Source organism: Phascolarctos cinereus, unplaced genomic scaffold (genome assembly GCF_003287225.1).
Source record: "Phascolarctos cinereus isolate Bilbo 61053 unplaced genomic scaffold, phaCin_HiC Scaffold_8;HRSCAF=390, whole genome shotgun sequence".
Lineage (NCBI taxonomy): Eukaryota > Metazoa > Chordata > Mammalia > Diprotodontia > Phascolarctidae > Phascolarctos > Phascolarctos cinereus.
In genome coordinates this window covers 9,060,951-9,070,420 of record NW_027556291.1, presented here as the reverse complement: position 1 = coordinate 9,070,420, position 9,470 = coordinate 9,060,951, and the positions used below count along the sequence as shown (strand labels likewise).

Here is a 9,470-nt window from a genome sequence, read left to right as displayed (position 1 = left end):
TAAATACTTGTGGACTTAACTTGTTTAATTAGATGATGAGATAAAGTGCTTTGCAAAACTTTAAAGCCTTGTGGAAATGTCAGTTATTACAACTTTTGTTGTTTCCCTGGGCAATGCGCACTATTGGAGATATTTGTTTGTACTCCATGCAGGAGCCTCTTGGGCTGACAGGTAGGAAGAACACTTGATGGGTTTGACTTCTACGGTTGGAGATGGGAAGCTTGGGGGATGGGATCTGTGCTCCTCCTCCACCCCACCCCCCAACCCCAGTGTTCTGGTCCAGCCTTGTCTCTCTGCTGAAGCAAAGGCTCAAGACAGCCCTACTAGTAACTAGTAAGGCCAACCTAGTTTTTGAGCCCCCAGGCACTCTGGTATCAATGATTCCAGGCACACTAAGGTCATGGGACTAGAAACTTGTTCAGACCTGCTAAATTGACCTGGCTTTCACCTCTGTTTACAAGCTGCAAAGTCGTGGGGAGGGGGGCAGTGTTTAAGGCTGGGGTGGAGGAGTAGAAGAAAGAAACTACCTTGAAAAACTGGCTTTCAAAATGAAAAGAACAAAATAATTGAAACTGCATACTGCATGGTGGGAAATCATAATGTCCACCCTTGGCCCCAAAGGTGAGCCATGAAGTGACACTTTCCTGCCCCCACCTCCCTGTTTCTTTGCATTTGAGGTTAGACTTTTTCGATATGTTCATTGGCTTTGCTGAACTTTCTCCTTTTTTTTACTCTTTCTTAAATGGGATATTGCCTCCTCTGGGAAGGTGTAGACATTGAAATACATTGGGAAATGGTAAAGAAAAATAAAAGCTATCAGTCCAATCACCCACCTTCTTCTGGTGCCCTGGTGAGCAAGCAGTGAGAGCTTTAGTGTTGTCAGCGATGCCTTTTAAACAGTACCACTTTGGAGGGTCAACTTGGATGGCGGAGGGGTTAAACAACCCCAGGTGAAAGCTAGGAGATGGGAGCAGGGCATGGCTAGGAATGGGAATCATTAGAACCCCACTCCAGGACACTCCCGGAACAAACAGGAGAAGTTTTTTAACGAATGGACAGTTGATGTACTGGCCTCCACTTAGCCTGCAAAGGTGCCCGGCTGGAGCTCAGTGCCACAGGCTCTGATGTGCCATCTCACCAGGAACTGATCTTTTTCCACTACCCTCAATTCAGCCTAGTAGGAGCCAAGAGATGGTGGATCTCAGGGCCTGGAGGATGCTTCCTCAGCCCTTAACTCTCGTAGCAGAGAATGCAGGCAAGAGGACAGGTCCTCCCAAGGGAAGGGAGCAATGATGCAAGTAGAATCCCACTGGATCTGTTAGAAAGTGCTTTGGAGTTTACCAAGTTTTCGTGTCTGTCTTCTCCCATCCATACCCTATGTCCCATGACATAAATCCAATCCAATCATGTTGGTGCTTTAGTTAACATATGTTTGTACAGAAGAAGTAGGGGGAATTGGAGTAAGAGGTGGCCTGTGGCCATGAGGACCATATTGGAGGGGACAGGGACTGCTATCCCTGGTGCACATATTGATTGGCCATCTTCCAGGGCAGAGACCTTGTGCTGCACACATGCTGGTACCATGTTGGCACATCCACTCTGCCCTCTACAACTTTCTCCCAGAAACTCATTCCTGCTGCTCCATCCCAGGGCTGTGGCAGTGGAATCCTGCATGATCTCTAAGTCAGTCCTGAAGCTGAATCACAGAGTCTGTCTGGGAAATGACAGAGTAGACCCTAAATGCTTGGGTTTGGAGCAGAGAAATGTCCACTCCCTAGTGTGATTCCTGGAAACTAGCAACAAAGGTCAAATACAGCATTGGCTTGTTCTCTGGCCTCTTTCATCTGGGTCTACATCTAGAATGGCCTCCTGTGCTGGCAGCATAGGCAGGCAAGGACTGTGGAGGCAGGTGTCTTCAAGTCCTCAAGAGACACTTGCACATAGACCGCACGAGGGGGATGTGCCCCTTTCCAGCTGAGTGGGTTTTAACCTCTGTTCCCCCTCCCTTGCAGGGGTGGTGATATTCTCAGAGATGGAGAAGGAACAAAACAAAACTTGCAAAGGTACAAAATTAACCTGGTTTGCTTGTGTGCCTGAAGACAAAAGGAGAGTTATTCTCAGCTCTGATTAACAAGTGTCACATTTCCTGGGCTCACTTCCTTTTTCTCCAGTTGTCTCAAGTATATGCAAAGCTAGTCCTTCTCTCACGATGGTGGCCAAGACACCTTAGGAGAAGGCAAGGAAAGATAGCCTGACTGAGATCAGGTAGGATAGCTGAAGAGTGTAGGAAAGATGATCACTATTGGATTGGGGCACTATATGAACTAGCCCCCCGAGGGCCCTTCAAACTCTGAGACTACTTTGGCTCCAACTGGACTTCAATGTCTCCCACTAGGCACATACATTGTGAAGCAATATGAAGATGCCAAACCTTTAGCAAAGTTAGGATGGGCTAGAAAGCCTAAGTGGATTCACTGCTGGTTTGGATTAGTTAACACATTGTCTCTTCCTGACACCTGGCCCCTTTTCCCTCCTTGGTAACTTGAGGTCACATCTCTAAATGCAGGTGATGAATGGACCAATACATAAAGTGACAGCCAAAGACACTTGCTATATAACAGGGTAACTGGTGGATTAATGAGTGAGCAAAATCGATAAGATAGATATGTGCCAAACTGCTGCTGATCATAAAACATGGTTGGGCTCTAGGACCCCCTGGGTCTCTGGCTCCCTGTCTCCCCAGTTCCCCTGAATGATTCAGTTTGTGGGGAGGCAGGAGGGATGTTGGGGAGCAGGGAGAGGCCGTATGGAAGATGGAAGGCCCAGGCCTTTCTGCAGCCTTGGGGCAGACACTCTTTAGATGGTCAGGTATCTTATAGCCAGAACAGATAACTAGCATGACAGTGCAGAAGAAACCCTAATGAAAATCTCCCAACGTAGCCAATGTCTGTGACTGGGGTGTGTTTCATCTACCTGGGACACAAGTTGCTGAGCTTTGCATCTTCTGACCAAAAGAGACATATTAATACCAGTGGCAGTGCTACTTCTGTGTCTCCTGTCTTGGGAGAGGTAGAAGTCTAGCCCCTGCTGAGATTTTGAATCCAGCCAGCTGAAGATGGAAGGGCTCCTTCCTACCCCCACCCCCAAACATACTGGCTCTAGCCTTAGTTTCATCCAATATCACCCACCCATCTTGGATCAGTCCTGGTCCATTCGTCCATGTATTCTGGTTATAAAACACCTACCTATCCAGAGGCTTGAGCCCATGCATTGAGTCCAATACACCTTATTTTCTTACACTAACCCTCATGTTCTGAGCACCCACCTGACTTGTTCGCAAGATATTTGGCATGAAAATCAAGTTGGGACAGTACTGAGGTGTCATCAGTTGGCCTTCGAGTAGACTTGAGTCTACTTGGAGAGCTTCAGGAAACCCCTTTATTATTTCAAAACTGGCAACTACTCAGGGTGGGGGAAGGGGAAGTCCATCTGCCCTAAGGAATGGTCACTCTGACATCATTATATGCAAAGCACATTACTTAGTTTCCAATCTGGCAGACAAGTCAATCGTGCTAGTGTGGTGTAGGGAGTGGATGGTGCTGGATTTCCAAGCAGGAAAACCTGGGTTCAGATCCCACCCTTAAACTTTCTAGCTATGTGGTAAGTCACCTCCCCTTTTGACGTCTCAGTTTCCTCCTCTATAAAATAAGGGGGTTGGACTCAATGACTTGAAAGGTTCCTTCCGGCTATAAATCTATGATACCATAAAAAAGCAGGATACTGATTCTCTCGCCCTTAGATGGAAGTATCCCCATTGCCTCATTCCACTCTGACCCTTGGTTCCACTATTCTCTGGGCTGGGGACCACCTGGGGTTACTCTGGGTCCTTGGAGGCCTTTTACGTTCCCTGATGTTTTCCTTAGCAGAACCTAAATATTTCCTGGCTTTCCCATCTACTTTGAAAATGAACTCTTCTGTATGTATTATCTCCTCAATTAGAACATAAGCTTCTTGAGAATGCAGAATATCTTGATTTCTGTTAGCACACAGCTAATGGAGGGGGATAAAAAAGCATTTAGTAAATGCTTTTTAGTTACATTTCTCCTCCACCCCCTTGTAAAGACTCCAAAATGACTGAGTTAAAAGCAAAAAGAATATAGAATTAATCACAAGATTTCCACCACAATCCATAACATTTATTTCTTATTAGATATCATATTAAGTATAGAAGAAAATTTAATAATTGTAGAGGCAAGGAAAAAACACTAATCACCCTATAAGCAATGCACAGCAAATGGAGTGGGGCAGGGAGGGGAAAGGAAGGGAGTGAAATGAGGCATAAGCCTAATATATGATAAATGGTCTGCACATTCACAAGCTTTCTTTGTTAACACTTTTTAGCACTGTTAACACCCTTCTTATTTCCCTCTCGTGAAGCATCTCCCTCTTTAGCTAAGCACAGGATGGAGGATGGTTGGGTAACACTGGGTAAAGAGATGAAAGCAGCCTAAAAGACTAAACGAGTAAGCAAACAAAGACTGTTAAAGGCGAAACGATAAACTCTGGAAGCACTCGATTCTGTTGCTGGGAAGGGACGCCCCATCCCTAGGAAGACTGAACATTGTCCTTCTCCTGTTCGATGGCTGAAAGAGAAGGACAGAGTTAGGAAGCTTAAAAGGTGAAGAAGGGTAGATAGCCTGGCGATCAACAAACTGGGCAGTGGGGAGCCAACAGTTTACTCTGGATTTCAATTTCAGCCAGACCGATGCAACTGTGTAGTGTTAAATGGGATAAATTCACTTTTTTTTTTCCCAGTGTTACCAAGCAAAGAAGAGAATGGCTTGAATTCATGAAAGCATCCTTTTTTTTCTATGCTATTGACCAGAATTTCTCAAGTCTTTACATGACCCACATGAGGAAGACAACTTCAGGTTTGGCTTTTTTTTTTCCCCCCAGAGAAATGTGATTTTACATAAATGTGATGTAACATATAGCAGGCAAATAGAGCTCCAAGCTTTTGCAATTACAGACCCCAGGAGAATGGGAGACTTGGGTTTCCAAGCTCACTGATTCACATGGGAAGTTGAAATTTGGGGAGTTATGACTTGTGGCACCACTACCCATATGACCTTTGTCTGGGACTTACTTTCCTTGGAAGGAAAAGTATTCTTCTCTTCTGTGCTGGTCTTTTTCAGCTTTTTCTTGTCAAATTTTTCCACTTCAGAGAGGTCTGGTTTGTCACACATTTTGGCTAGGAAGAATAAGAAATCTTTCATTCTTACCTGGTACAAAGCAGTGGGCTATTCCAGGGTAGGCATTTTCAAGGATTCCTTAAAGAAAGTAGCCAATTCTCCAAGAGAAAAGGGATGCAGAAGCAGATTGTAGCTGTTAGACAAAGCGTTAGTCCTTACCCATGTTGGTTCTTGTTGGCAATTTTGAACCAAAAGTAAAGAAGTGGTTAAAGAAACCAAAACTCCAAGAAGAGACAGTATTCTTTCAATCACTATGCTTCCTACAGATTTTTTGGGAGAAGGGGCTCATGCTTTATAAGCTGCTGAGCTAGACTCTCTCTTTCAAGTTTGACATGTGGCTAACTGTGTCTCTGAGAGATGGCGGGGAGGAAAGGATGGTTTCAGGGAGTTGGGAAGGTAAGAAGTCTCTTAGGTTTCCTAGAAGAACACTCTATGGAGCAAAGCTATCTTCCTAGAGGAGGGGGGCCCTGGCAGGCAGCAGCCTGGAGGGGTGGGGGCTGCCGGGCCAACTGCTTCAGCCACGCCCCACGTTTCCAAGGGGCAGCCGCCACACCCATACCATGCTTACCTGGGGGGGCTAACAGAGAGCTGCTCCAGCTGCCAACCAGCCCGAGATGGCGCCTAAAGCACGTGCCTATCTACACACCACACCCTCACCTCCGAGGGCCGAGAAAGTGGCGGCTACATGGGGGAGGGGCAATCTTGGAGGAGAGCAGAGCCCCCCTGAGAGGATGGTGGAGGGAAGGGGCGCTTCCTTAGAAGGAATCACAGAGGGAGGCGCTCACTGACAGTAATCACTGAAGGGAGGAGCGGTCTCTAAGCGGGTTTGCTCACCCAAGGGGGAGACATTAATGAGGGGAATAACCGAGATGGCCGAGATCTCCCCCAAAGGAAGGGCCTGTTGAGGAGGGGCATCCGTGAGGCGCATTTTCCTCCCTCTTCATCTCCCAAGGGCCCCGTCGAGCCTTATCCCGGCCTGCCCCTGCCTGATCCCATCCCTGCCCGCCCGCAACACCTTGACTCGGAACTGCGAGCCGCTGACGTTGAACCTCGTGGCCTGCGCCACGCGGGCCGCCGCGGCCGTGGCCCCGGCCCCGGTCGCGGAGCTAGGCCCCGGCTGCTCTTGTTCCGGCTCGGGCTCCCCGAAGACCGCGTCCCGTCTAGGCACCGGGGCTGGCCCCGGCGTCGGCTCCCCGGGCCGCATCACGGGTAGCGGGTTCCAGGCCCACCAACGAGTCCCCTCAGATGGTGTTGCCCAAGGCTCGCGCGTCGCCCGCCCGCGGTGGCGATGCGAAGGGCAGGCGAACCTCAGGGAGCCGACGACGCCCAGGCAATGCTTGGCGCTCCGCCCCCCAGCGGTGCCCGGGACGCACGCGCCAAACGCCGGCGTGGGGGGTAGAGGGTGGGGTGGGGTGGGGGGATAGAGGGGGGGGTGGGCCGGAGACACGGGACGCTGTCCAGCAGAGCAGAGTGAGCCCGTTCCGGCCCCACCAAACTCACCTGTTAAGCTGGGTGCCTGGCGTGCCTGCTGTTACTGTTGCTGCTGCTGCTGCTGCTACTGCTGCTGTCCGAGCCTCCGAGTCGATGGAGGAGAAAGCGAGAGCTACGGCAGGTTCAGGAGAGCTGGAGCGGGAGTTGCTGTGGGCACGAGCTTTATAGCGCAGCCCGGACCCCGCGCACTCCCGCCATCCCATTAACTGAGGCGGCGCGCCTTGCCCCCCTCGGGTGACCCGGAGGAACTCCACGCGGCACAGCCCAGGACCGAGACTGCCTGCCACGCCTCCTCCTACGCCCCTTCTTGCCCCCCCCCGCCCAGCTGCCTCCTTCCTCCCGCCTGCCCCTCCCTTCCCCCCCCTTTTGTGTCAACATCCAGCGAGCCCCAGTTGTGCTAAGGGGTTTTTGATACTGGCTGGTTTAAGGCCAGTTCCACACCCTCCCCTCTCCTCGGTCCAGTCCTCCTCTGAAAGCCCCTCACATAGGACATAGGATTCGAGATTCTGAGCTGGAAGGGACCTCAGAGACCACTCCTATATAGTCCAACCTCCTCCTTACATAGAAGAGGCAACTGAGGTCCCCAGAGACCAGGTCACTTGCCCCCAAAGCTCAAGTACTGTCGTTCGATTCCAACCCAAGTCCTAAACTCCAAAGCCACTCCAGTGCCCTGACCCTGTGGCCCCCACTCAGCATGCTCCTCTCCTATTCCCCTAATATCCAGAGCTTCCAGGCATCCTACAGTCACCCATGCACAATCACAGGGTCCTAGCCGAAGGGAGCCTCCATCACAATACAGCCAGCCAGCTTGGAGACCTCTAGTGAGGAAAAGCCCGATTACTCAGAGACAAGCCGGGGCACTTGGGGACACCTCAAACTGTGGGGAGGTTTTTTCCAGCCTCTCTTGCAGCTTCCCCCCATCACCGATTCTGGTACTGCCCTCTGGGACCAAACCTAGTCAGTCCAAGCCCCCTTCCATGTGACAGCCCCTCAAAGACTTGAACACAGCTCTCATGTACCACCCAGTCTTCCTTAAACCCATCCCCTTCACTATCCCGATGGCCCTCTGGTCTGGACACTGTCTAGCTGCTCCTCCTCTTTTCCTAAACTGTCTTTTCCAGAGCCGAACTACACTGCTCGAGACTCGGGTCTGCTGAGGACAGAAGACTCTTGCCTTCCTATTCCTAGAAGCCATCTCTTTTAATGCAAACCTAGATCCCACTGGTGTTTATGGCTAGGACATGGGTACTTTGCCCCAGTGTCAAAATTTAGGGAGTACGGCTGCATAGCAACAACTAAGAGGTCATACTAAGTCCTCAAAACTTTTTTTAACTAGGACCTGTGATTTCATCCCTGTAGACAATTTCTGATGTGGAACACAGCTTATGTGTAACTAACAGCCTAAGAGACTCTCAGGAGCACTGGAAAGTTAAATGATTTGCCAGTGGTCACAGAGCTAGCAAGTGTTGGAATCAGGACTTGAGCCCAGATCTCCCAGGCCCTAAGCCCAAAATTCTGTCCACTCCACCCACCTATCTGTTGTTTTCAAGAATAATTATTAGTGAATTACCAGCTTCCAGGTGGCCCACTATTTCTGCACCCCCAAATGATCATCTCTGGACTGTCCCTGCTTAACTGTATGGAGGTGATCTCACAGGGTTCTCTCTCTGCTGGGCAAAATCTTACCTCAAACCCGTAGGGAGCCTGGAAGCCATGATGCAGGAGGAGAGGCTCCCCATGCACATATCTCACCCACCTGCACATGTTTCTCTCTACCATAGGCTCTTAACCTGGTGTCCATGAACTTAAAAAAATTTTTTTGATAACTATATTTCAGTGTAATTGGTTTCCTTTCTAATATCATACTTTTTATTTTGTATGCATTTTAAAACCTTATTCTGAGAAGAGGTCCATACACTACCATATGGCCAAAGGGGTCTGCGACAAAAAAGTCTGCTCTATGCCATTTGCTGGCTAACCAATTTGGCATTCCTCAGCAAGTGAACTCCATGGAGGAAAATATCCTGTATGTACAAGTACACTTACAGCAGGTTTTTTTGTTTGTTTGTTTTGTTTTGGTTTTTTTAGTGGTCACAGACTGAAAGCTAAGGAGGCAGGGTGCCCATCCACTGTGGAATGGCTGAACAAATTAGGGGATATGAATGTAATGGAATACTATTGTGCCATAAGAAATGATGAAAGAGATGGTTTCAGAGACATCTGGGAAGAGTTGCATGAACTAATGCACAGTGAAATGAGCAGACAAGGAGAACAATTTAAACTATGTCAACATTGTAAAAATGAACAGTTTTGAAAGACTAAGTGATCTACCATGATTCTAGAGGACGTATGATGCAGCAGGCTACCCACCTCCTGACAGAGTGATGATGGGCTTACAATGTAGAATGAGACACACATGTTTGGACACAGACAATATAGGGAATCTGTCTTGCTTGAATGAATATTTGTTACAAGGGCTTTCTTTATCTTTTCGGGGGATTGGGGAGAAAATAAAATTCAATGAAAAATAAAAGCCTAATCACCATGACATGAGAGACTGTGAAATGGACTAAGGAGTGGGATGTTTCTTCTTCCATGAGGAAGGGAATAGCACCTGCCAAAGAAACATCTGGACACAATCATCAAAAGTCAAGGGATGGTAGGTGGAAACCTTTCGACACAGCGCCACCCAGTGCCTACTGCAAAGAAATCAAATTGGAAGCCAGC

The 9,470-nt window shown here is 48.8% G+C and overlaps 1 protein-coding gene across 2 annotated transcripts; it reads right to left on the bottom strand.

The window, feature by feature from the left end:
• Positions 1 to 4,174: 4,174 nt before the first annotated feature.
• LOC110192331 (thymosin beta-15A homolog) lies at positions 4,175 to 7,049 on the bottom strand. 2 transcript variants are annotated; one of them, XM_020963430.2, is made up of 3 exons: positions 6,753 to 7,049; positions 5,147 to 5,251; positions 4,175 to 4,643 (listed from the first exon to the last, which is right to left on the bottom strand). In XM_020963430.2, exons 2-3 carry the CDS (start codon positions 5,244 to 5,246, stop codon positions 4,606 to 4,608), a joined length of 138 nt encoding a protein of 45 aa, XP_020819089.1. In that variant the 5' UTR covers positions 5,247 to 5,251; positions 6,753 to 7,049; the 3' UTR covers positions 4,175 to 4,605. The 2 variants fall into 2 exon arrangements, with proteins under 2 accessions (XP_020819089.1, XP_020819090.1); XM_020963431.2 differs by lacking the exon at positions 6,753 to 7,049 and adding an exon at positions 6,268 to 6,351.
• Positions 7,050 to 9,470: the final 2,421 nt, after the last annotated feature.

What these genes read in the sequence shown, in the direction of transcription:
- LOC110192331 (XM_020963430.2), bottom strand. Translation starts at nt 5,246, where the DNA reads ATGTGTGACAAACCAGACCTCTCTGAAGTGGAAAAATTTGACAAGAAA. An exon ending in TACTTTTCCTTCCAAGGAAA is followed by an intron (nt 4,644 to 5,146) that starts GTAAGTCCCAGA and finishes CTTCTCTTTCAG; the next exon opens with CCATCGAACAGGAGAAGGAC.